This window comes from Ovis aries, chromosome 19, assembly GCF_016772045.2.
Source record: "Ovis aries strain OAR_USU_Benz2616 breed Rambouillet chromosome 19, ARS-UI_Ramb_v3.0, whole genome shotgun sequence".
In the NCBI taxonomy this organism is placed as follows: domain Eukaryota; kingdom Metazoa; phylum Chordata; class Mammalia; order Artiodactyla; family Bovidae; genus Ovis; species Ovis aries.
This window is the reverse complement of record NC_056072.1, coordinates 48,702,175-48,729,295: the sequence shown is the minus strand read 5'-3', so window position 1 is coordinate 48,729,295 and position 27,121 is coordinate 48,702,175. Positions and strand designations below refer to the sequence as shown.

Genomic DNA, 27,121 nt, shown 5'->3' with positions numbered 1-27,121 from the left:
TGACTTTGTTCTCTTCAGAGAAATATCAAGAAGTAGAATTGCTGGATCATACAGTACTATTTTTAGTTTTTTTGAGGAACCACCATACTGTTCTCCATAGTGGCTGCACCAATTTACCTTCCCAGCAACAATACATGACAGTTCCCTTTTCTCCACATTCTTCCAGCACTCGTTGTCCCTGGGCTTACATGGTTTTGTTTTATTTTGCATGAACTTGCACAGAATACCCTTGACATCTCTGGAAGGATTCACTAGAAAGTAGTACCATTGTTTGACTTCAGGGAAAGAAACTGAGTCATAATGAAATGTATTAAATATTTTAAATTAAATCTAAAATCTTGTTAAGAACAGGTGTGGAATTCAACAAAAGCCTTTTCATTGTGAGTGGAAAAAACCACAGCCTGAAAATGGCCCTCTATCCCTCACAGGCCGGCTGGGTTAGTGGAGGAGAGGTCTCTGGCCAGGAGGGGGCAGGCTTGAGTTCATTCGAGAGTGGGAGAAGAGTGTCACTGGAAAGTGAGGAATTGCAACTTTCACTTTTCACTTTCCTGCATTGGATAAGGAAATGGCAACCCATTCCAGTGTTCTTGCCTGGAGAATCCCAGGGACAGGGGAGCCTGCTGGGCTGCCATCTATGGGGTCGCACAGAGTTGGACATGACTGAAGTGACTTAGCAGCAGCAGCAGCAGCAGGGAGGACTCAACCCAGAAACGAAGACAGACCCATCCCAAGGAACCTCACCTACAACTTCAGACACTAGACATGACACAGAAGAGCCTGGAGGCTTCTGGAGAGAGAAAAAGGCAGACACAGGCCATTCCAAAGTCCTGGGAGTGATGGGGCACTGGATTTCAGCAGCAGTAACAGCCAAAACACAATGACAGCAGTCAGAAAGAATTCTGGACCGAAATATTAAATAAAAAGCAAAGGCAGGGACTTCCCTTCTCTGATGGTCCAGCGGTCAAGACTCCATGCTCCCAATGCAGGGGGCCCAGATTCGATCCCTGGTCCAGGAACTAGATCCCACCCATTGCAAGGAAGGATCCTACATGTGCAACTAAACCCAGCACAGCCAAATACATTTTAGAAAAAGAAAAAGCAAAGACAGAATACAAGCTCTTTCAGACTTACAAGGACCCAGAAAAAATGACCAGAATCCAGTCTACCTTTCTTAGACATACCCACCACTTTGCTGAAGCGAAATAACAGAGTAAACCAAGAGAATCAGTCTTGGGATCCAGACAAGAGCAGAGGCTCCTGGGAGCCTACGGAGCCACAGAAGCCTGGGTAGCACTGGAGGAATGCTCAGGCCCCCTTGGAACAGGGAGGATGGGATTGCCGTCAGACTCTACATGGCTCTGAAAACTCAAAATAGTTAAGGTGGGCAACAGACCACCTGTGACTCCTGGCTGCCAGGAGCTTCTCCGAATACACCTAAGGGAACAGGACCTTCATCCCCCCCGGGGAGTCCGAGATGGTAAGTGTGGGGAATAGACTCTGTTTGCATTGTTGCCTCTGGTTTAAGATTTTAAAAGCCTCTGAGCCATTGGCTGATGGGATGAGGAGGTCACCCCACTGATAGAATTGGGTTTGCTGCACTCTGGGTCACTGGGTGCATTTTGTCCCAATGACAGGTTGTAGCTCAGGTGTCCTTTAGAAAGCCTTCTTTTTGTCCCCTTCCCCTTTGAAGGCTGATTCAAGCACTGTCCGCCAGGACGTCCCCATCACTACAGGTGAGCTCATTTCCAGTAGTGCTCTTCTCTTGCTTGGGGTCTGACACACAAAGTGGGGACAGTAAATTAGCTCCCAGGCTAGCGGGAACTGAGTTACTTGAGGGACAGCTTGTTGGGCACAGCTCCTCTACCCCAGGAACCATACTCTGTGGGTGGGAGGAACTCCTAGTGGGGCAGGGCTGGCCTCCAGGAGGAAGTAAGGACCAGTGATGAGCAAGTGCTGGGCTTAGGCATGGAAGCCAAGGTAGGGACTGCTCCTGTAGCGCCCCCACCGCCCCCTTCCCCTGCCCCAGGGCCCTGGGTTGTAGGGCCTTAGGGGCTTTAAGTGGCCAGGCCTGTCTTCCCAGAGGAGGAAAGGGGAAGAGAAATCCCCCGTGGGGGTTCTGAGTCAGCTGCACTGTCATAGTGGAAACAGCACAGCTTTGGGTGTCAGGACACTTCCCCTCTGTGGGCCTCAAGAGTCCTTGTTATGAGATGGAAGTAACAGTCCTGCATAGGAAGTTGGGCTTCAGTGGCGGACGGTGACAAAGCGTGGTGCTAGCATGCAGGTGTGAAGGAGGACACAGCTGCAGACCCCGTGGTGGTGGGCAGCCAGGAGTTAAGAGGCCTACAACATCTTGCCCCCAGCCCAGATGAAAGTCTTTCACTTCCCTTAGTCACAAGTCTGAACTCTTGACTAGTTGCTGTTTCGGGGAACCAAGGATTCTGTTTGCTCATCAGTCACTTAACACTCTAGTGAGGCCCCTGCTGTCTGTCTAGAGAGGACATCTTGATTGGAGGCACAATGTTTACAAGACTTGGCCTTGAGGGTGGGAGTGGATGCTCAGGATAAGGAAGGCCAGGGTGACCACCAAGCCTGGTCTGAAAGCGGAGGGTGCCAGGCATGCAGGTCACCTGAGGGAACACTGTGCTCTGAGCCTCTTACTCAATGTGTCAGGCGTGTGACACCTCCAAGTACATCTTGTTCCCATCTTGCCCTTGTGTAAGGTTCCGGGCTAGCAAGAAGAGGCCCGACTCTCTGCCATGGACATTGATCCAGCCTGGAGGCCCTGGACCCCTACGGCCTCCCTGGGCGGGGAGGAGGCACTTTCCCTCTCAGAGGCTCGTGCCGCGTCCGGGTGGGTAAACCTCAGCCTGCTCAGGCTCCTGGGTGAGCGGAGGCCGGCCTCTTAGTCTCTCTTAGGCTCAGTGTTCCTGCCTGTAAAGTGGGGTTGATAACACCACCAGCTTGTCGGTAGGTTTGATGGCACCCAGGCCGCGCACAGGCTCCCTCCCGGGCGACGGGGAGGTTGGGGTTTGGGGGCGTCGCCGCGCAGCCGGCTCCGCCCCGCCGCTAGCCCGCTTCCTCCTGCCGGGACTAGCGGGCGGTGCCGTCGGCCCAGCCTCTCGCCCGGCGCCCCGCCGGCAGCCCCCGGCCAACGCGCCATGTCAGCCGACTGGTTCCGGCGCCGCTTCCTGCCGAGGGGCCCGCTCCCCGCGCAGCGGCCACCCCGGCCCCGCGCCAGCCCCGTGCCCTACCGGCGGCCCCGCTTCCTGCGCGGCTCGGGCTCCAGCTCCGGCACCGCCGACGCCTCGCGCCGCCCGGACGCCCGGCCCGTGCGCAGCCCGGTGCGGGGCCGCTCGCTGCCCTGGAACGCAGGCTACGCCGAGTGAGTGCCCGGCCCCAAACGGGGGCCCGCCCGAACCTCCCCCCTCCCCGCGAGTCTTATCCTGAGGCCGCGTCCCCCACCCCATGATCCCGCCCGGGTCCCGTGCTGACAACTGAGAAAACAGGCGCCGCTGAGTGAAGGATCCCGCGCCCCCGACCTTGTGGATAACTTCCTCTGGTCCCTCCCGCATCCCACCTCAGGTCGGGAAGGACCTGCCCCCTCAGCCCAAAAGCCTACCCCCTCAGGCTTCCAAAAGAGGTAGGGTCCCTGCAGAGGTCCAGCGTTCTGGGCTTTGGAGAGTCCTTCCACTCCTCACGCACACACATCTCACCCTGGGTTATCGCTGAGATGGGGCACCAGATAGGCAAGGAAGCCTCACAGCTCCCTAGGCAGCCTTGTCTTTACCTCCCAGCCCAGGACAGCAGGTAAGCTCCAGAGTGGCTGAGTCCTGAGTTTTGCCTTAGTTGTGAGATCACTGAACAGTTTGCAAACTACCAGCATTTGTTTGTCCAGGTGTGTGCTAGGGACAGCACAGTGGCTATTGCTCCAGAGGGAGGGCTCCCTTCTATGTTTCAACTGTTCTCTGCGCCCATGGGGGCAGAGGTGTGTCCCTAAAAGGGTCACTGATCACATCCTGGCCTCAGAATCATCAACGCAGAGAAATCTGAGTTCAATGAGGATCAGGCGGCCTGTGGGAAGCTGTGCATCCGGAGATGTGAGTTTGGGGTTGAAGAGGACCAGGAATGGCTGACCTTGTGCTCAGAGGAGGTGAGTGCAGCTGAGCCTGAGCCCCTCTTATAGTCTGGGGCCAAGACTGGGGCCAGGACTGCAGACTGAGGTTCTTGCCCTAGTGCCTCACTTTCAGCCAGGGGACAACTAGGGAGGCCAGGCAGAGCCTGATGCCAGGCCCCTCCTGTACAGTTCCTGACAGGTCATTACTGGGCACTGTTTGATGGGCATGGTGGTCCAGCTGCAGCTATCCTGGCTGCCAACACTCTGCACTCCTGCCTGCGCCGGCAGCTGGAGGCTGTGGTAGAGGGCATGGTGGCCACTCAGCCCCCCATGCACCTCAGCGGCCGCTGCGTCTGCCCCAGTGACCCCCAGTTTGTGGAGGAAAAGGGCATTAGAACGGAAGACTTGGTGATCGGGGCTCTGGAGAGTGCCTTTCAGGAGTGTGTGAGTGTGACCTTTGGCTGGGGAAGGAGGGAAGGTTTTACCCCCAGGGACCTGAGGGACTCTGGGTTAGGGGGCGTCCCTGCACTTAATGGTGATCACCCTGGATCTTCGGATTGAGAGGATAAAATTGGGTTAGGCTGTTATTAAGCAGTCACCATAACCTCTCCTGTTTTTCCAGCACCTCCTATTAATATGTGCTAGGAGCTTTTACCTGTATTATCTCATTGCACATCCTTTAGGTCCTTGATTTCTCTTCCTCACTGTTTAGGACTTCCATACCTCCCCAAGGATATATTTAGATCTCCTGACCACAGGGATCCTGGAGTCATAGTGACTTTGGGCAGGGACTGCCATGCTTGCTGGTTGGGAAGTGCGCTGTAGGGTGGGGGTTGGGGACAGGGGCACAGTGGCAGTACAAGCAGCAGCTAAAGCAACCTTGGTTTGCCCCAGGATGAGGTGATCGGGCGAGAGTTGGAGGCTTCAGGCCAGGTGGGTGGCTGCACAGCCCTGGTGGCTGTGTCCCTGAAGGGAAAGCTGTATGTGGCCAATGCTGGGGACAGCAGGTGAGTGAGCTCTGGAGGGTGAGCGAGGTGGGGCAAGCAGACGGGCAGGAGAGGTGGGGGGACAGTGAAGGGGGCTGGAAGTGGAGAGACAGAAATGAGGAAGATGGCTGAGCTGTTTGTGCACTGGGTATGTGCCAGATGCCAGAGGGGCAGGGGCCTCAGGGACCGGGTCAGATGGTTGAGGCTTTACCCTGCAGGACTTAAGCAGTCACGGAGGGGCTTTGAGCAAGGGATTGGCATGGGCAGAACTGGCCCCTGGTGGTTGGAGGAGGGGCCGGCAGGAGGGAGGCCATGGGTAAGGATGGAGGCTGCTCCACAGACCTCTCCGTCTCCTCTAAAACTCCCCCCAGGGCCATCCTGGTGCGGAGGGATGAGGTACGGCCCCTGAGCTCTGAGTTCACCCCAGAGACTGAGCGGCAGCGGATCCAGCAGCTGGTAGGTGCTCTTAGTGGAGAAGATGTGGATGGAGCCCCAGCTCCTGGGCCACCAGAGGGAGCCTGATCTGAGCAAGGCCTCCCTATCCCAGGCCTTTATCTACCCTGAGCTTCTGGCTGGTGAGTTCACCCGACTGGAGTTCCCTCGGCGACTGAAGGGGGATGACTTGGGGCAGAAGGTCTTGTTCAGGGATCACCACATGAGTGGCTGGTGAGTGAAGTGGGGTTGGGGACACTGTGGGGAGAGCCCTGGGGTCCAGGCTCAGCTGGGTGGCCTGGGGCAGTCCCCTTACATGCAAGGTGGGCCCTGTTGGCCTGGGTTGATACTGGATCTGCTCCTGGTAGGAGCTACAAGTGTGTGGAGAAGTCGGATCTCAAGTACCCACTGATTCATGGACAGGGTAGGCAGGTCAGTGAACGGCCACTCCGAGAATCCCTCTTGAATCGCCCTCTGTAGAGGTGGGAGCTCCTTTGTCCCTCATGGGGGCCCTTGGCTGAGGTCCTAGGGGCTGCTTCAAGGTCACAGGGATGTTTCTCTCTCAGCCCAGGGGCCCATGGGTCACAGTCCACCTCTGTGTGCTTTACATGTACATTTTCTGGGGCTGTCTGCTATCACCTCACACCTCTGTTATTTCCAGGCTCGGCTACTGGGAACCCTGGCCGTCTCCCGGGGTCTAGGAGACCATCAACTCAGAGTCCTGGACACAAATATTCAGCTCAAGCCCTTCTTGCTATCTGTCCCACAGGTGAGGGGGCCACAGCATTTCCATCTGCCCAGAAAAGCAGACAACGCAAGGTTGGTGGGAGCTAGGAAGGGAGCGGTGAGGAGACCTCAGACTTACCTTGCAGGTGACTGTGCTCGATATGGACCAGCTGGAGCCCCAGGAGGAGGATGTGGTTGTCATGGCAACTGATGGGCTCTGGGATGTCCTGTCCAATGAGCAAGTGGCACGGCTGGTGCAGAGCTTCCTCCTTGGCAACCGAGAGGACCCACACAGGTACTGTAGTTGCTGGGGATCTGCCTGGACCTGGGTTAGTACCAGCAGCAACATTAAGAAGTACCGAGAAGACATCACAGCAGAGGAGTCCGGCTGAGAACAGTTGGCCAGGACTGGAGCTACCTCAGGCTTCCTGGGGGTGACTGTGGGTCCCCAAATTCTCTGGGTCCATACTCACATGGTCCAATCTGTGGCCCTCCCAGTCCCCACAGTCAGACTGCACTGCTTGAGTTCTCAAGTGTCCAGCACTGGGGTAGCTCTCCCTGAGGGCTGGCCTTGCCTCTTTGATCTGGCCCCAAAGTACATCTGCAGGACGGTCCCCACAGGTTCTCGGAGCTGGCCAAGATGCTGATACGCAGCACACAGGGGACGGATGACAGCCCCATACAGGAAGGGCAGGTGTCCTACGATGACGTCTCTGTGTTCGTGATTCCCTTGCACCACCAGGGCCAGGGGCACAGTAGCCACTGAGGATTCAGACACCACATCCCAGAACCATTAAGGGGCCAGGTGCGATGTGGGTATCCCTCCACCACGGTCAACAGCAGGTCTGCCTGCCCCTGTCCCAGACCGAGCCCTGACCCCAGCCCATTTCAAGGTGCGCATTTCTACAAGGCAGGCAGAGCTGGAAGAAAGTAGGGAGTTCCCCAGGTCCCCTCCTTGCCAGGCAAAGAACGCTACTATCAATAATCATGTCTGGCAGAGTCACTTTACATTAGGAATCGACACAAGGCTCCTCGGAGAGGATCCTGAACAGCCCAATACGTTATTCCCAAATCGGGACAGCTGGACTAAGTGCATTGGCCAAGGATGCCAGAAAGGGCAGACAGACTGTGGTTGGATCCAGGTCTCTAATGCATTGTCACTGAGATCCTACTCTTGCTCCCCTTTGTGCTGGAGGAGAGGCACAGACGCAGGAGCTTTAGTTGGGGGAGAAACTAATGGGCAGAAGGAGCCCCAGAGGTGGCTGAGTGAATGCCCTCATCACTGCTCCTGACTGTTCCTCTCTGGCCCCAGCCCTGCCCAAGGCTGATGCCTCAACAATGCCCTTTTGTTGCTTCCATCACCTCCCTATTAAATGTTTATGTGCAGAGAACCCTTGTGAATTGTCAACTGCTGTAAAGCTTGGCATTATAGTACTTTTTGCTTCTTCTCGTTCACTTCTTAAAAAAAAAAATCAGTCTTAACCTTAGCTCCACCTTACAAATTTCCCTATAATCAGCACTGTCTTCTCTGCAGCCTCCCTAGTTCCCAGCTTGGGATGAACCCCAGTGAGAGAACTGCTGCCCAGGAGAACAGGAGGGTCCCCACTGCTGGCTGTGAGTTCTGGGCTTGAGGTACCGGAGGGAATGCCTTTGGGTTTTTAAAAAATGCAAATTATAGTAGTTTTAGTATAAAGTTTACAGTAAATTTAGAATAAAGCTAGACTTACTGACTGGAGACAAGTTAGTTAGGGCTCCAGAGCTTGCTGTTTGATGAGTAGTTTAGTTCTTCAACTTCCTCACAAGACCCCTTTTTATCATCCAGCACTGGCCAAGGTTCAAATGCTTAGTATTTGTTTAATTTCATAACCTCAGCCTTATCTATCTCTTCCCTCATCTACTCTTACTTTGGTTTACAATTGAGATTCCTACCAGGCAACTCACAGCCTTAAACTGCAGCCAGAAAGGACAAGGACCACTAAGCCCAATATGATGGTGAAACTTGTTTATTTAACACACTGGGGAGGCTCCCAGACCACCTTTCCTGCCCATTAACTCACTTTAGACTCCATTTGCTACATGTTCTCTAGGGAAGAGATAGGATAAACTATGAGCTTACTTACTTTTTAGTCATATTCCATAGCCCCGCACTTCTGGGCCTACCTCTGTCCACAGCTGGGTCATGACCAACTGTGGTTGGCCCCAGCAGCTCTGGGCAGCCTCTCCAGGACTCTAGTGAGGCATCTGGCAAGGACAACTGTGCCCTACCACCCTGTAGTTTTACTTCCTATTTCTTCAGCAGTCCCCACCTTCCACTCACCCCTGCCCCCAGCAAAGCTTTGTAAGCGGTATCCTGTGCCTGCCAACCCACTACCCACGTCAACTACTGAGCCAGCTCGCCCAGTCTACTTTGCTTCTCACATCACAAGGCTGAAGCCCAGGAAGTGGGCAACGGTAGGTCTCTCAACTGCAAACAAGCCAAACTGACAGGAGTGACCACTGCAAAGGCAGCCACACTCACCTGCGTGTTCATGTCTCTCAGCAGAGCCAAAAACTGCAGTAGCCCTCACGGCAGGCCGTGCGGGGAACCTCCTCCTCCCTGAGCAGTCATGTTGACAGCCTGTGCGTGGCCTGCCCCTTACAAGTTGGGACGCTCCCTCTGCTGCCCTCCAGAGCCTTTGGTCAACCTCTAACAACCAGGGGCAAAGTGGCAGGCCCACGGTATTGCAGCTGAGGATGCCATGCTACTAGTGAGTTACCAATTCACCGGCCAGGCAGGGGGTTACTAAGGAACAGGCCAGGCCTTCTACCAGAATGTTGGTTCCACTATACTTGGCCCCCCACAAGCTAGTGCCTAGCAGGACGAACGTTATTGCAGCTAGAGGTTGCCAACTGATCAAGGGTTGAGGTTAACAGTGGGCATGAAAGGCAGCTTGAGGTATACACCAAATACAGTCTTTGAAGATCTCAAGGTTGGCTCAGGCCTGCCTTTTCTGGGTCACTCATTTCTGGCCTACTGCTGCTTATTCGAATGGGGGGTTGAGAGACCCAGACTGCTATGCATTGAGAGCTGGATATAGGGTTCCTCCCACCAGCCCACAGGGCTTAGTTACCAGAGGCAGTCCCAGCAAGCCCAACAACCTGTCCACAGCATTACAGTGAGTCCCAGTATGAGCCAGGAGGACTGACAGGGGACAACCCACCCCCATGCCCTCCAACTCTTAAGAACAAGGCACACAGTGCTAGGAAAACACAACGGAAGAGGCTGCAGCCATCAAATTCTGTCTAAGACAGATAACATGGAAAAAAACGTTTATATGTTAAGTACAAAAAGGACATAAAATTGTATATACAGTAGAATAACAACTATGTAAACACACCAAAAATCTATATGCACAGAAATGTCTAGAGGAACACTTAACACCAAAAGATTAGCAGTGGTAACATTTGGGTGGTAAACTGATTCTTTTTAAAATTCCCAGATTTTTCTTAATAAGCATTAATTATGACTGCAAGTTATGTTTTTTCCTTAAAAAAAAAAAAAATACCCACTGGCTGGTGGTTGAGCAGTGCAGTGTCACCGTCACATATACATCAGTGGCTTTGGCCCTGACTCTGGAGAGCATGGTGCGCCCCCATCCCCAGAACTTAAGCACCTCGGCTCCCACTGAAGGTGCCTCAGCACCCCTGGTGCTCCTCAGGGTCTCTGGCTCACAGACACTCCTCCCTTAATTCTGCCTTATTTCCACCACGGCATCACCTTCGGTTACTTCCAGCTGCATCTTCCCCTTTCCTTCCCAACTCAGGAGCTGGCTCGGCAGCCACAGGTCCCCATAAACAGAAGCAGTGCAGTGCCTATTTTCAAAGGACCTGCTGCCTCTGCTTCAGACTCACAGGAACTCAATACAAATCATCTTCCTGCGGATAGACAAGTCATATATGGTGGCTGCTCTGGGTTACAGATACGTCACTTATACAGGCTTTCTTGTTAACCTACAGTTCCAAGTACTCTCTCTGAACAGTTATTCCTACCATGAATTTTCTACCCTGGAAAGCCAGGGGTGGGCAGTTAATAGTTCAGATCACTTGGTTTCTAAAAGTCTCTCCACTCTGAGAATGCAGAGCTTTATAAAGAGTATGGCACTGCAGAAACTGTAGATTCCAATCTATGTCTGGCAAAGATGTATGCCCCTTGCCCTTAAATTTGAGGAACAAACCAAAAAGTAACTGCTAAAAAAGCAAGAGAAAACAAACAGTAACTGCTAGCAATTCACAGCCTACTCCTGCTGCTGAATGGCAAGAGTAATGGCTTGCTTTCCCCACCAGTGGATAGGTACTCTTGGGCAAGTCAAACATAACCTTGTTGGGCCTGTTTCTGGGTCTGCAGGGAATGTGTTACTCGATTCTGTTTGGGAACTTGGTGAAATAATATGCCACTTGTCCTGCTCTAAGAAGGCCAGGCAGGGGAAAGGTAATGAGCTATCTGCAGCTTATGTCAACCCCGATTAGGAAGCCTCCCCAAGACAAGGCAAGGAAAAGCAGCAAGAAAGCAGACATACAGGTGAACAGGAGTGACCTGTAATTGGCAAGGAAGCCTCAGACAAGCTGAAAATGCTCTGGTTCCAGCATCCTGTCCCCAAATGCTAGAAGCCAGACACAAGAGGCATGCAAGAGTGACTGTCACACATACAGGCGCAGACGGAGCATCACTGGGCAAAAAAGGGGCTAATACTGCAGAGAAGGCCCCAAAGTGCGACTTGAGGAACACAAGGCAGTCATTCCAAGACCCTCACTTAGCTGCCATGGGGACAGCAAACACTAAAAGCTTTGCTTTTGTTTAGTCTCCCGAAGGGAAAAAAGGTTAATAGGGAGACTCACTAACACTTGTGGCAGTGGCAAACACTATTAGCAAGGATGCAGTCTTTCTCCGGGGGCGCGGGGCTTCATCTCCTTCAGCTGAACTTCTTGATACTTTTAAAATATATATATATATGTGCATACATATATATACGTATATATGTATGCACACACACGATATATTTAAATGAAGGTGTACACACACTGTGCTAAAATACAAACAACAGAATCCCAAGTCATATATAAAAAGGCTAAATATAACATATAACACAGGCCTAGGCCAGCCCCATGTTGGGAGCTGGGGAAGGGGTAGGATCATCTGGAGACTATGTACACAACTTGTGGTGGGCAGGGAAGGCATCAATGTAAACAGCTCGGAGTCACTCCACAATACTGGCCCACAGGAACGCGATGGAGCTCATGCACAAAAACAGACGCCCACCTTGCTTTCATACACAATCAGACTTGGCAGGCACCCAGAAGGACCGTGGCTTTGTTAATGACAGGGGAACACACCAAGCTGCTGCTAGACCTCCCAGCCCTAGGGATTCACCTGCTCCCACTCCTCCCTCCCTTCCAGGCCCTTGACCCTTTGCCTACCCAGAGCCTGAGGCATGGTCAGGTCACCCACCGTCACATGACTAACTTGCAAGACTTCCTGGAAAGCAAGGTCCTTCTGCATCTGTCCCTTTCTGACCCTAAAATACATGGAGACTTACTTCTGTAAATGCTTGGCACCTAAGTAATGCAACGGTTGTGGGTGATGCCGCGAAAACACAGGGAGACCCAGTAACAAGGCATGCAGGGTGAGGGCAAGGGGCACTGAGCTGCCCTAGCATCTCAAAATCAGAACTGTGGCTTCCCATGCATTGATGGGGGTGGGAGAAGGGATGTGCACAATGAACAACTTCACCGACTCCTCAGCAGCAAATACATTCAAAACTGAAGGCGTCTCGAGGGCCCACTATCCCCTCATCACAAGTCTGGTCAATCCTCTGGAAGAGTTCGGTGCAGTGATAGCTGGAAAGTCTGAGTCCCGATTGAGTTGGCCACACCAAGAGTCCTTTTGAAGAAGTTCGGCAAAGTAACTTTTTTCTTTTGAGCAGATGTACAGCACATTCTTGGGAAGGCCATGTGAAAGGATGCTCTCCAGCCCAGTCAAATGATCCAATCCCACTATCATCTTAGTCCCCTCTGAGTTTTTTCCTACTTGCCACCCTTGCTGTACAGAAAACAGCCAAGCACCGTGCAGGTCAGTCATCAATGGTGGGCAACCAGAAGGCCTGGATGAAAGAAGAACATGAGTCAATTCTAAGAAACCAAGCTTCTCTCCTCAATGCTGAAGGGTTTTCTTACCCCTCCCCCACCATCAAGGCACCCAACCCTAAAGTTGAAGCAGCTATGGCTGGTGGCCCTCCCTCCTGACCAACAGACTGGCAATCTATAAACAGAGAAACACTCCCCAATCTATGTGAAAGTAAGCTACTTCTTTTTCCCTCAACACTAAATTACATCACAGAGGTCCAGTGGTTAAAAAAAAAAAAAAAAGGACTGCTCTCTGGGAGGTGGGTGTCTGGCTTCACTGTTAACCTATAAGTGACCTCAGGCAGGCCCTCTCATTCAGGAGCTGTAAATAACAAGAGAGGTTGGACTGGATGGCTCTGCTACGCTTTTTTTTTTTTTTGGACAGTTTTCTTAGTTAAAAAGAAAAAGAGATGGAGCAATGTATTCTGAGTAGGCTAGTAATGAAATGCCTCATACCCCAATACCTAGACAGGTTTAGGAGATGCCAAGAGGAAATAGGAGGCTGAGATTCACTGCTATTTTGTTTTGCTCATGTTGTCCAGGAGGAGACAGGGGCCTGGAGAAAATTCTAAGTGGTGAGCTGTGATTAACTAAGAATTTCTGATGAACTCAGCATAATCTGAGAGGAATGGAAAAACTGAAAGTCTGCAGCCACAAAAGGCTGGCTCAAAGAGTTTTAAGAAACCAAAAAACTATGAGGCAAAGCTTCAGGTAGTCTGGACACAAAACCAGGAGCCAAAGCTGAGCTAAGATCTCCACCTCAGAGGTGATCCCAGATCATGGAAAGAAAAGTAAAAGTGAAAGGCCAGCCCAATCACAGATCAGATAACAGAGGCGAAACAGGGAGGCCACCAGCTGAGAAACAGGAACTTGGGTGCTTGTAACTGTGCCTATTTAAAACAACTCACTGTTCTTGCAGAAGGACCCCCACCCCAAATGAAGAGGGCCCCTATGTGGAGGATGTCTCCTGTTGTTCACATACCATGTTAGAACAAGCGCTGGCAAAGGTCATGAACTTGGGGTTGAACTGCAAACAGGTAATGGGGCCTGTGTGTTTGCCATCCAATACAGCCACTTTTATACCACTCTCTCCATTCCAGACATGGATCTTGCCATCCTCCGAACCTGAAGAGAAAGATCAAGGCATGTAACAACAGCTCAAGGCATACTACAAAGACAAGCGGCAGCCATGGACTGACATCTTGAAAGCAGCCAACCTTCAGGACCCAGCCATCAGCAGAAATGAAGAAGGAGCAAAGGCAGTGAAGAAAAGACACCTTAGGAACTGATCTAGACTCTATTCTCAGGCAAGTCATTTCCCCTCTAACTTCAGTTTTCTCATTTAAAAAGGGGGCTGAATACAGTCACCCTACAAACATCTACACTAAGGTGACTCAACGCAAGGCTACAACAGGAAGTCGGCACTATCAGCAAGACAGTGCTTGTAGGACTTAACTCTATGCTGGTCCAGGAGAAGACCATCAGTAACGTCCATCCCCAGTAAAGACATGCAAAGCCAGGACAGTTTAAAGACACAGTATCTTTGACATAATGTGCTACACAGAAATCTGAAAATGTCTATCAAGAGGATAATAAATGGTATCTTAGTTAGTTATAACCAGCAAAAATAACATAATGCACAGTATCAGAGAAATAACCCCCAAAGGGTATAAAGGAAGCTTACCAATCATAATAAACTGGGAGTCTGGAGTAAACGAGGCCTCCAATGTGACAGCCTTGCTATTAGCATAACCCTAAAAAATAAAAGCCAAACAATACTCGTTACAGTGCCATTAACAAAAAATAATTGCCTACAAACACTGACTCCACATACACATCTTTTCTGTGAAATACTCTCTCCTTCTCAATCCACATGCTACCAAGGTTCCAGACTCGGCTACCACCCTTTACAATTAATCCACTCCCAACTGCATGTTCAAGGGAGCTAGATAATGTTTATGGTCAGGAATTATTATATATCTCAACACAAAACTTGAGCCACTGAGTGAGAAGTAAATGTCTCAGAATCCAAGAGAAATGATGTCATGTGCAGGAAGAAAATGCCAGTCCATGCCTTTAACCAAAGACAACTGCTGGTCTCCATCAACTAGCTAACATAATCCTCAGAAGGGATGACCACAGAAAAAGGTAAGAACATTGGGAGGGAAAAAAAAGAGCGCAAAAGCTGTCAGCTCACCCCAAACGTGTGCATCACCACTCCCTTGAATGCATCGATCAGACGGATGAAGCTGCCATTGGTGGAGATGAGGATGAGCTTGCCATCGTTGCTGAACTTAAGTCCTGTCCACTCACAAGTCCGATCATACTGCATCTTAAATGTTGCAAATGGCCCCTGGAAAGATGAAGACAGCAGCCTCAGGCCCAAGGCACATCAATCATTCCTTCTGCCAGAGCCAAATCTCATTCTATCCCTTTAGATTCCTTTGGGACTAGGGAAAGCAGAGGATTAAGTACTGCTCTGATGCTTTCTAAGATCTACCACGTACCTCCTCTAGTGTTGAAAAAGGCTCTTAAATGTCCATCTCACCCTTCAAAACCTCCATAGTATCAAGACAGTTCAAAGATTCAAAGATTTACCTTATCAAAAGAGCGAAGATCATAAAGTTTGACCATTTCAGAATTGACACCTGCGGCAAAAATTAATCCTTCTGGATCAAAAGAACAAACTGGCTTGCCCTGTAGATGCATGAGACCCTAAGAAAAAAGAAAATTTTTTAAAAAGTTAATGAACCCAGGATTCTACCAAAAACAAACATAAAACTAACTAAAATGAAGTTTTAGAAAAATAGATCTCCATGCAATTCATTTCAGATCAACTCTAACTGTACAATTTTACAGACACTGAATTCAAATAAAAACAAATCTCTGAAATCTAATATCTATAGTTCAGAGCCTCCAGGAAAACTGCCTTTAAAACACTAAGGCATGGATCATAATAAATATGCACTGGATTAAGGTATTAACTCAATTATTAGTCACCTACCAGGAAAAGAAACAATTTTCTCCCAAATTTAAAGACTCTGGGATCCCAGAAAGGAAACACTGCTTTCCCCCTTCCTTGCGAGGGAGCACTGATGATAGTGCTTACCACAGAAAACACTTACAGTGTAACTGTGAGGCAACATTACCTGGCAGTTAGGAGAGCGGAGATCCCAGAGCCGAATGGTCTTATCAAGAGACCCAGAAATGAAAGTGTCATCCACAGGTGACATGGACAAGGCCACCACCCTGCAATGCATCAAGATAAATAGTAGTTGAAGCAAAATATCTGCAGTAATTGTATATGAACTCTAAACCACTTGGCCTGCCTCCCTATATATGTTCTCCTAAGAATGTTATTTTAAGAAACAAGCATACACAAGCAATCTGGAATAATCAAAGGCAATTAGTATAATTTAAAAAGCAACTTAAAGCTACAACATAAAAATATACGATTCCAATGCAAATCAAATCATGAGATACCACTCCATACCCACTAGCAAAGCAAAAATCAAAGAGAGATAACAAGTGTGGGTGAGGATGTGGAGAAACTGGAATCCTGATACACTGCTGGTAAGAATGTAAAATGGTACAGTTGCTTTGAAAAAGTTCTACACTTTCTCGAAAAGGTAAACATTCCGTTGCTAGGTATACACCCAAGAAACAGGAAAACATATGTCAAAAAGAAAAATCCCCTTGCATCTGTGTTCATAAAATAGCATAATTCATAATTACTAAAAAGTGGAAACAACTCAAATGTCCATCACCTAATAAATAGGTAAACAAAATGTGTTATCACCACATAGGAATATTATTTGGCAATAAAAAGAAATGAAATCACTTATTCATATTAAACATACATGAAAGTAAAAGAGGTTAGACAGAAAGTAGATTAGTTACTGCCAGGGGCTAGGAAGACAGGAAATGGGGAGTGTTAATGGATACAGGGTTTCTATTTGGGGTGATGAATATGTTCTGGAATTATACAGTGGTGACGGTTGCCCAACTCTGTGAATATATTAAAAACCACTGAAATGTACACTTTAAAAGGATGAATTTATGGTATTGAACTATATCTCAATTTATTAAAAAAATTCCTTAACTAGAGGTTTGTGGGTCCAATAGGTCTGACAATCTATGTTCCTAGGTGATGGTGAGGCTGATAGTTTGAGTGCCATACCTACGGAGAGCCACAGGCCTGTGCTAACAGCCTATGCTATGTTTCTAGGGGACCCATATACTGTTAAGAATCACTCACTGAAAAATATTTCTTCCAAGGCCTCATCTGGGCTCTCTTTCCCCCTCTGCTCATGTTCTTGCTCTGCCATGCTCTGCACTGAAGATACCCACCATGTCCCCAGAATTTGGGCCCAGCCTATGGAGGACAGCATGTGACTCTGCTTTACCTGCCTCTTGGAGCATGCCAGAGCCCTAACCAGGGGGTTCTTGAGGAAGCCCTTGTGAAAATGGACACTCAGATGGTACTTCCTTCTGGGTGTTCTGAAACAGCAGCTCCACATTCTGGCTTGGCTAAAAAACACTTCATAGACAAAAGAGTGGGTGTCATAGGTGAAGATTACTGAGGAAATGATGGTGGTGTACTGTTTCATTTTGACAAAGAAAAATCTGAAGTTAAAAAATAAGGTGATCAAGTCACACAACTCATTTGTGAATGGATTTTTTAACTGTAGAAATAGAGGAAGTTCAAATTTTAGATCACACTGAAAGGGGTTCAGGAGGTTTTGGTTCCATGAGAAAGAAATTAAAATGTGTGCCACGAACAGAAAATGAGAAAATGTACTTTCCCTGCCGCACCCCCCACCAATCTTCCAGCATAACTAAATTAACATTTGCACTACATCATCAACTTAAAAATTTTAAAGATACTATAAGCCAAAATTTCCTGGGAATGCTGAGGCGGTAATAAAACAGAGTGAGGAAAATGCATATGGATGGACATGTAATTGTATGTCCCAGTATTCAGGTCAGAAGCTCAGAGGAAGTCTACCTTGGCATATGGCTCTGCTAAGAGGCACAGGGAATGCAAGGAGAAACGAGATTTCCACTCTAAGAAAGCTTAACTCTCTAGCCCAGACAATTCCAAGAGAGGGTCAGAGAAGGCTTTCCGGAAGCAGCTGCACCTGTGTTGAATAAGGTTTCAATGGGAGTGGTCTTTCTGGAAGATGCCAGATAGGAGAAGGCATGAGGCAGTTCAGGAAGCATCGCAAGAGTTCAACTCAACTGGAGTGGCGGGAGATAATACTGGGAAAATGGGTCAGACAGACAGAAAAGAACCTGACTCCAAGGCTTTTTGATGGAGGCTGTGAAGTGGTCAGAACTGTAAAAAAAAAAAAAAAAAACCAAAAACCAGAGTGCAGAAGCAGGATAGTGAGTGGTGGGGAGATTAGGATATGACAGTAATTTACCTGAGCAAGGACAGAAGCAAAGGAGTAAGTATGGAGGAAAGTGACACATGAGGTTAAACCCAGGTAGTGTCAACAGGATTTAACAGCTCACTAAATGCGAAGGCAGGGAAAAAGCAGGGAACAGACAACAGAGGCTTTGAATTGGGAGAACTACAAGAGACAGATGGAAAAAACATAAGGCAGACAGAGGAACTGGCCCAAGGAATTTAACGAAGGATGGAGTATCAGATCTGTCAGAGACCTACAGAGATGTGTATAAAACTTGTAGGTGCAAAGTCCAGTCTGAAAATCATAGGCTGAGAATACTGATTTGGGAAGCCATCTGAGGTGAATGAAATCAGTGATGGAGGTAGCTGAGAAAATACCGAGAAGCAGAGAAAAAAGCTAGGGTACTTACTTGCTTACTTCAGAGTTAAAGAAGAAAGAGAGGCCAAGAATATCAAGAACAGAACCAAGATGGAAAGCCAAAGGGGAAAAAAAAAAGCTTTACGGAGAGGCTGAGTGCCAAAACAAGCCCCAGGCAGTGTATTTTACCTGGAGGCAGCAGGGAAAGGGGAGTAAACAGTTTGGCTTGGATGAGAGAATTAAACAGTGAATGAATGTGAGGAGGTAGAGATGGGAATATGCAGATTATTCTTCTGTGTCTGACAGTGAAAAGAAGTGGGTGATATTCTCAACCAAAAAATTCAAGGTAAGGAAGTCTGTAGGCAGTAAAGGAGATGGAAGAAAGTAGAGAGGGGTTGTTTTTCTCAAGGAAGAAAAAGACTACTTCTTTCTCAGGGAAAGGTTTCTAAGAGAGGAATTTAGGTGGAAAAGACAGAAGTTGAAAAGAACTCAGTTTGGATGGTCTTGACTTTCTCACAAAAGAGGAACAAAGTTATCCATGAAGAATCAGAAGGTCAAGAAATTGGGCAAGGGGTAAGATTGGACAGTTTCAAACAACTGCCATCAACTCTCAATTACAGACAACGTTTGTGACCATTAATTTAACAAACAAACAAAAACATCTACTAGTCTCAAGCCATTCTTTGTCTGAACTACACAGTAACCAACAATTGCCACCTCTTATGTTCAGCAACAAAGAAAATGCCCAGCCCAATCAGAAGTGCCACTGTAAACAGGGTGTTCTCCGCCCACCTCTTATCAGGGCTCTGAAGCACTCCATGCTGGATTACTGTACATTTGCAAAGAAAAGTCCCACTGATTAAAATAGCATCCAAGGGAAATTGTGTATAACATTCAACCCAAACTTGAAAAACCGGAGGAAAAATACTAGGAGAATTGGGATAAGAGACAGAGAGAAACAACCTGCATTATGAAACTGAATAAGGAAACAAGGTTTTTAACTTTCAAAAAGTAACAAAGGACAATTTATCAATTTTGCATTCTCATGAAGATCTTCATATGGAACGTTTATGTAGAGGAGGAGCATGCTGAAATGGGGGCCACCTATACAGGAAGCCTCAGACATGTAAACTGTCCTTTCATTAAGGGATGTCTGATATTTGAGATCTCTAAATGCCAAATGCAATTTTTACTATATAGGTTTCCATTGAGTATCTTTAGTCCACATTTTTCCTATTAATGTTTTAACTGAGGTTTCAGTTTATCCATGAAGTCCTACCCCTGGCTCAACAACCTTGATTACTCTAGAGCTGACTGTTTAGGAACAGTTAACAAGAGAAGATTTAAGAGATATGCCAAGCAGCAGTGAGAAACTAGCTTCATTTCACTAATAAAATCTCTCCACTCGTTTATTCTCTGGATAACCTATTTACTTTTTTTAACAACTGTGTCTTACCTTTTGCTATGTCCAGGAAAGTACCTGATATATTTGTTGTCATGCAATGACAGGTAACGAATAGTATCTGAAAGAAGATAAATATCCTATTATTTTTAAATAATTTACTTTGCATTTTCATCTTGAAAAGACAAGGTAAAAGAATTCATTGTTCTCCATAATTCAAGCAAAGTCTGAATACACAATAGTGAATAACTCCTTTCCACAGCACTAGAGATTTCACGTAACTCAAAAGCAGAGTTCTCAAGCTGAGAGCATACAGAGCTATGTTTAAAAATCATTGTTGTTACCAATCTTTGGCTCCTGCATAGTTACAATGAAAATTATCCTGCAAATATGCCCCAACACCCACCAGAAACCTCACAACAGTTTCAGTACCCACAGAATGCAAACCTTAAAGAAAAACATATGGCTACTGACGAAACAGGCTCAAAGAACTCAACAGCCGTACTGAGCTGTGGATCAGGCTGGACTCTGGCATGTTTTTCTCCAGCGTTCTCCAACAGCATGTTAACCCAACCTACACCTCATCTGAATGTAAACTGAATACACAATTTACATTGAAATTAAATAAAATGGAAAGAGAATTAAAGTTCTACTCCTTTTCTAATTAACCAACTATAATGGTCCCTTATACAGAGAAGTGAGTTAGAAAGTGGCCAAAAGAAGAAATGAGAGAATTTAGATTAAAAAGACTGCAAGATATCTAAACATCAGCCATGAACTATACCAAGTCCAGTTCACAGCAGTGAGATTTTTACAGGATCAAAGAAAAGAGTCATCAGAGATCTGTGCTTGCAGAGAATAAGAAAAGCACTCTTTAAAACCAAATCATTCCTTCTGAAAAAGTAAAACAAAATACGATGGTGCTGGGAAGGGAATGAAGTTCCATAAATAATAGAACTGGAAAGTACCATGCTTCTGACAAGACTAGGAATAAGAAACAATTTTTGAAAAATGTAATAGGCAATAGGGCCAAAATACAGAAAAGGAAAGCATAGAAAGAACATTATGGAGGTAAACAGTATACAGGAACAAAAAGGTTCAAGCACAAATTCTGTCCACTCGTTCACAGGGGTACTAATAACAGGGAGTTTACCTGGGAGAGGGAAAAAGGCACAAAGCTAAACATAGTTTCCTTGAAAACATCTTCAAAGTTCTCAACTGGCAACTGTAAAGTATTCCTGACTGTTCTACTGCGAGGAACTCCTCACTGGCCCTGAGCAGAAGACACCCCTTCCCCATTACCTGGTTTCCCAGAGGTGGGCAGGGCGTCGCCATCGTCTCCGCCCCACTTGGTAGCCGGCGCACTGTTCCCGGCAAGGCAGTGGCCTGTACAGTTATCTCCTGTACCGGGTGGTATCATAGACCCTCAAACTGTACAAACTACTACCTCAGCCTGGAATCAGGCAAAAGGATACGAAGCGTTGGAGCAACTCCTCAGGATGTGCTCGAAACAGGAAAGGCAACGTCCTCACAGCAGAGGCCTGGCAGCAAAGCTGCAAGTGCTACACATTTGCCTCATCGTGCACCATATCTGGAGAATTCTCATTTAATCACCCAGAAAAACACCCCAACAGGAGAAACACCATTCATTCAGATGATCACAGGGATATATTTCCTCAAAATCCTGTTTTATATTCTTGTCCAAAAGTATCAATTGCACTGTTTACTTAGAAAACCACTTCTGAAATAAAGGCATGAAAAGTACAAACAATATACTTTCTAAAAATCAAGTACAGAATTCTCATACAAAAAAAAAACTTCTACCCATCTGCTCTGAGATATGCATAACCAAAATAGCAGTCTAAGCAACCTTTGTTGAATGACATTAGAAAAATCTTACTGCTAAAAATGAAACAATCAATAAGTCAGTAAGATTAAAATAAAAAAAAAAACCCAGTCCTAACATGAAAGTGTTATAGTTCAATTTCAAGATGACCTGTCAACTGAGAATGACCTATCACAGAGGAAAAGCAGTAAAAACAAAGATACTTTATTAGAGAAAGAATTCACAAGTTTAAATTTGAAAAATAACTATTATTCTTCAAAGGCATTAACTTTATTTAAAGAAGAAAGGGAGTCCAGTGGTTCAGACTGGAGTGGCAGTGGTTGAGACTCTGTGCTGCCAATTCAGGGTACACAGGTTTGATTCCTGATGGAGGAACTAAGATCCCACATGTCGCACACATGGTACGGCCAAAAAATTTAAATAAGTAAACAAATGGAAAAGGGGATAAAATTCAGATAAAAAATGTCCCTGGAATCAAAGAAAACTAAGGTCAGTATATTGTCCTTTGTGACACAGACCATCAATAGTTTGGACAATACAAAAACTCTTCTAAGTCTACTAAACTACCATACCTGAAAGTATCTGTGAAAACTTTTCTCAAATCTATGTTATTTTGAACAGGAAGGCAGCACTGTTTAACACTTGCTGTGTGTCAAGTGTTCTTTCCTTTTATTTCTTCTAAAAGTATTCTTTCAAGTTTCAAGCAGCACAAACGGTAAATACAATTCGTAGCTTCCTATTTCCACTCCCCACCCTAAACTAGAAAACTTCCTTACTCAGTTTCAAGTCCTTCAAAAGTTCTAATGGCTTGCTTCCAGCATCTCTTCAGTCATAATGGTGTTAGCACAGCAAATATCACAGGAAAATTTAAAATAACTATAATCAAACATAACTGGTCACAAAGGTTCCATAAACCTTACCGAACAAAGGTAATCATGACCATTAACTTGCTAAAAAGAAGTTTGCTTACCGTCTATTTTGTTAGAGCTGTAAACAACTGTATTTGCTGCATGAGTGTATCTGATGAGATCCACGCCATATTTCTTACTGTACAGGGTTCTCTTTGGTCTGCCGAAGAAATGGACAGAAAAAGAAAACCATCAAAAACTTCCAACACCAAAATCTAGTATCTTCATGTAAAGAGAAGCACTTGAATGATGTGGGAAGGGTCAAGATTCTTGGTAAGTCCTAACACTGAAAAGAAACAGCGTTTCTTTCAAAAAGGGAGGAAATAAACAGAATCAATCAAGGGCAACAGCCTGAACCAAATGCCAAAGTTAGGAAGTAGAAGTACATCTAAGGGCTCAAATCAGCCTTTACTACACTGTTCACAAGTAAGCTTTGAGAAGAAGTACATCTACTTGAGAAGAAAGACACGCAAAACAATCCATAGCTTATAAAAAAGAGGAAAATGGGAATATGTCACACCAGTGAGGCCAGAACTTAAACCATTCACTTGGAAAGACGCTCTTTCTTCAAGAAATGATTTATCAAAACTGAAGCCAGGTGCAAAACTGCCTTTCCTAATATAACCTAATATTTCCATCCTCTCTATCTTATAGTTCCAAAGCACATATTGAGCCTTTTATAAGACAAACCTAATTCTGTATCAAAACTAGTTATTAGTTCTTTTCTCTTTACTTAAATGTAAAATCACTTATTTCTAAGCTTGAGGTTATCAGTCTATTTGTTGAAGTTCCTTAAATGTTATCTTCTTTTACAGAATCTTAAAGATCAAGCTGAAACTGATCTCATCGAAATATTTTATCTAAAACTTCATAATATTCTACATTTATGTACAGGAGGATTTCATAAATCCTATACTACTGTTTACCGAGAATTTATGGGAAAGAAGTTCACCCTCTCAATGTAAAAACCTCTTGAAACCTAGATGCTAAACAATCAGATGACTCAGGGAGCTTTAAGAAGTCAATCTGCACTTTCAATTTTTCTGACGTCAAGGGTTTCCCTACATTAAACCTATTTACAAACAAGATTTCTCACTCCAAATGCACTGAATTTTCCCATTCTCACCGTTTCCCAAAAGATGAGTAAACAAAAAGAGCAGTTTGAATGCTACCTTGTCGAGTCCACCATCCTGGGTTCTGCCATGTAGTCACTGTGTTAACCAGTGAATGAGAGAGATAGTGAGGGAGTGAGCGTGCATACGAACATGTGCTTACTCTCAAGACAGCTGACTTTGAGTCTACCAATGGAAAGAGAAGCTTACTTACCTCAGTATTGGGCCTACAATAATGAAGACAGAGCCTGAAGAACCAATGTTAAAGAGTACGGTCTAAGGGAAATATTCAGTTTCAATTACATATGGTCTATTTGTCTCAAATATATCAATAATACTAACCTAAAGTTTTGTGCTTAACATAATCTTTTACCTCGTATCATTTTCTAGTTTGAAAGCTAGATTCTAATGCATCCATTTCAGAGGACTATGCACATTTTTTCACAATTATTGAGGTAAGCTTCTTTGCACAAACTATGATTCTGGTGATTAGGTAAGAATAAACAATATTAAATCCTCTCTGAATAATTCACAACATCTACCAAAAGTAATATCCTTTGTATGCTTTCATACTAAACAAACAAACAAAAATCATTTGGGACTTCCCTGGCAGCAGTGGGTAAGACTGCGCATTTCCAATGCAGGGTTCAAGGGTTTGAACCCTGGTAGGGGAACTAAGACCCTACATGTCTTGTGGTGCACCTCCCTCTCCCCAAAATCACTCAGTGGATGAACTCCATTATAAAGAAAGTGTCAATGAACAGTAAACAGAGAAAATATTAAGCACAAAGAATTTTGTTTTAGCTATTTTCAAACTCCCAACATTAGTACCATCTAATACAGATACTGCTTTCCAAGGAAATCTTACTTTTCTTCCAATGTTGGTTTGACCTACACTAGTGGCAAATTTTTTTCTTCATGTTATCACTTAGGATCATGGACTCCTTGAGGCTAGAGAAGAGATCTGACCAATGTCACATACCGAGTCACAAAGCCAAACTAGAACCCAGTCTATCAGATCACTCTCTTATCACAGATCACGGTGAAACAAGGTCACAATTCACATGAGAATCTTTTAAAGAATGTGCTATATACTACTGTGTCAATATTACATCTCTAATTTGGATAACTGTAATCTGGTTACATAAGAAAAAGTCCTTGTGCTTAGGATATCCATGTTGAAGTGTTTAGGATAAAGGGGCTTGATACCTCTATATTACTATCTAATGGTTCAGGGAAAAAAATGCATATATATATATATATACACACACACACCTGTATATACATACACACACACACATATATATACATATACATATGTAAATATAAACATTTACATAGAAATGACAAAACAGAGCAAAACATAACTAATTATTGGATCCTGGGAGTTCTTGTAAACAATGGTGTAACTTTTCTGCCAAGTTTGTAATTATGTAAAAATGCTACATGAATGAATGAACTGAATTATGTCATAAAATTAATATTTTACTTATAACAAGAAGGACTTCCAGTTAATGTCATTTCTACTAAGGGGTGGAAATTATGCCATATTTGGAGACAAACTTTGAAGAAATGCTTCCATGATTTTCATTTTCTTTGAATGAAGATACACACCTCCATCCTCAAGTTCCAGGAAGAGGTTCTAATCTGTGCACAAGCACTAAGCATTTCAAGCAAATCAGCTTAAAAATTTCTTCCAGCTCCAGGACCCCACAACCTCTATCTCCACCCTAGCTTTATACATGACTCTAATCCACGTTAATGCAAGTGGCCAGACTTGGACAGAAATGAATAACATTGACTCACATCACCACTCAGCATTGGTCCAGCTAACAATTCTCTTCCCCCAGGACCACCACTATAGGCCACTCTTCCACATACTGCAGGCAGATCCAAAGCCAGTTACATAATACTTTTTCACAGTCCAAACAGGAAAAAATTGGGGAGAACAATAGAGTTCAGACCATTACCTCAAATGACCAAATTCAGAAATGAAGAGACAAGTTCTGAAAGAAAGTTTATAGAAGACATCAGTTTAAACAAAACGGACAAAAGGAACAGCTGGAGAAGGTAAAGAAAAATCCAAGGATTCAAAAAGGAGCTCACAATTTAGCAGGGACATGAAGAAAGCAAGTCTGGGGCAGAGCTGAGGAAAAAGGGATAAAAGGGGGGAACTGGCAAAATGCTGTGCTTTTAAGATTCTGCAGAGATACAGATGTGTTGGGTCTCCAGAGGACTTGGGACAACCTAGAAATGTCATGATCAGACTTAGAACTGTGGTTAAGTCCTAATCGACTGTAAGGTGTAATTTTAAAAAACAAGCCTAAGAAGAAACACGAAATTGTTACATGATATTTTCTTTGTTCTATTAGGAGGTTCACATTCAGGTCGGGATGGGACGGCCAGGTTCGTCCGTGTCTGGCAAAAAGGAAAAGTTTCAGATGCTGTTAAAAAGTTAACTATAAACGTAGGAACCGGGACTGAGGGAGGAAGAGAATGATTTGCAACAGAAAGGAAAAGACAAGGGGCCCAAAGAGGCACAACAAATCAATCCTGACAGGTAACAACTGCAACCCACGCGGCCTTCCGGCAAAAACACGGCGGGAAGCTGAGGGGCAGGGGACCGGCGATGGGCCAGGACTGAATCGAGGTCACCGAGCAGAGGGCAGAGGGAGCTGCCTCTGCTGAATGAGGCAGCCGAGCAGCCTCCGCGGTTCTGCAAGGGGGCCACAGCCGACGGGCACCGAGGACGAAGCCCGCCTAACGGAAAAGCTACCAGCTGGGGCCGCGGTGGGCGGACCCGGCGTTTAAAGGTCAAGGTCAAGGTGGGGTTTGGCCAGAGATGCAAAAACGGTCTAAAAGGAGACCGAAGGAAGACAAGACTATTGTTATCGCCATCGTTATTAAGAAAAAAACGGTCTCCCAGACGGCTTCGGAGGGGACGCGGCCCTGGCAGGACCGTGTGCAAAACAGGCCGCGGGGCCGGGCCCGGGCAGAGAGCGGGCCGCGGGGCGAGCGCAGGGCCACGACGCGGAGGGCGGGCGGGACTCAGACCCGGGCCCAAGGCCACCGCCGCACTCACTTGCCCTCCTGGCAGTCATAGAGCACGATGGAGTCGTCGTCGCTGCTGGAGATGACCGTCTCGCCGTTGGGGCTGAAGTCGAAGCAGTTGATCTTGTCAGAGTTTTCGCGGAACACCTTGGCGACGCGGAAGCTTCGCAGCACGCTGTCGGTCAGCTTCATGGCGGCGGCTGCCTGAGGCGGCGGCGGCGGCGGCGCAGGGCCAGGGCGGGGCCCGGGGAACGGGCGGGCTGCCGAGGGGCCGACCGGGGCGGGGCGGGCGCCGCGCCGGCGGCGGGCGGGAGAGCGGCCGGCAGTCGGGACGCCTCCTCCTCTTTCTCCTCCTGCTTAAGCAACACTCTTCTGCCCGGACTGTGGGGCCTTGCCGACCGTTCAGCCTCACGGTCGCCTCAGGGCCAACCGGCGCGACGCCGGCTCATTGTGTCCGCCATCTTGGGACGACAGGCAGAAGCCCAGGGCGAGGAACCTCACCGCGGAGCCAGCCGGGAAAAGGGGCGGGGCGGTAACGGCGGCGCGAGGCGAGGAGGCGGGGCGGTGACGTCAGCGCTGCCGGCAGGGAGTGGCGTGGCTGGGTGGCCCCAAGA

The 27,121-nt window shown here is 46.8% G+C and overlaps 2 protein-coding genes and 1 non-coding gene across 5 annotated transcripts; 1 reads left to right on the top strand and 2 right to left on the bottom strand.

Annotated features, from left to right (window-relative positions):
- The first annotated feature begins 3,108 nt into the window (after positions 1-3,108).
- On the top strand, positions 3,109-9,827 carry PPM1M (protein phosphatase, Mg2+/Mn2+ dependent 1M). 2 transcript variants are annotated; one of them, XM_042236128.2, is made up of 10 exons: positions 3,109-3,382; positions 4,027-4,150; positions 4,304-4,558; positions 5,009-5,121; positions 5,472-5,556; positions 5,648-5,766; positions 5,901-5,964; positions 6,194-6,301; positions 6,405-6,553; positions 7,793-9,827. In XM_042236128.2, the coding sequence occupies exons 1-10, from the start codon at positions 3,159-3,161 to the stop codon at positions 7,887-7,889; spliced, it is 1,338 nt and encodes a 445-aa protein (XP_042092062.1). In that variant the 5' UTR covers positions 3,109-3,158; the 3' UTR covers positions 7,890-9,827. The 2 variants fall into 2 exon arrangements, with proteins under 2 accessions (XP_042092062.1, XP_014957878.2); XM_015102392.4 differs by lacking the exon at positions 7,793-9,827 and adding an exon at positions 6,880-7,649.
- Positions 9,535-26,991, bottom strand: WDR82 (WD repeat domain 82). Of its 2 annotated transcripts, XM_012099965.4 has the most exons (9): positions 26,539-26,991; positions 22,407-22,504; positions 19,645-19,711; positions 15,567-15,666; positions 15,016-15,132; positions 14,615-14,770; positions 14,102-14,171; positions 13,400-13,542; positions 9,535-12,395 (listed from the first exon to the last, which is right to left on the bottom strand). In XM_012099965.4, the coding sequence occupies exons 1-9, from the start codon at positions 26,697-26,699 to the stop codon at positions 12,366-12,368; spliced, it is 942 nt and encodes a 313-aa protein (XP_011955355.2). In that variant the 5' UTR covers positions 26,700-26,991; the 3' UTR covers positions 9,535-12,365. The 2 variants fall into 2 exon arrangements, with proteins under 2 accessions (XP_011955355.2, XP_060258877.1); XM_060402894.1 differs by having other exon boundaries at positions 9,535-13,542.
- On the bottom strand, positions 20,963-21,045 carry MIRLET7G (microRNA let-7g). Its single transcript, NR_107938.1, has one exon. It is a non-coding gene; the product is annotated as a microRNA let-7g (primary transcript).
- Positions 26,992-27,121: the final 130 nt, after the last annotated feature.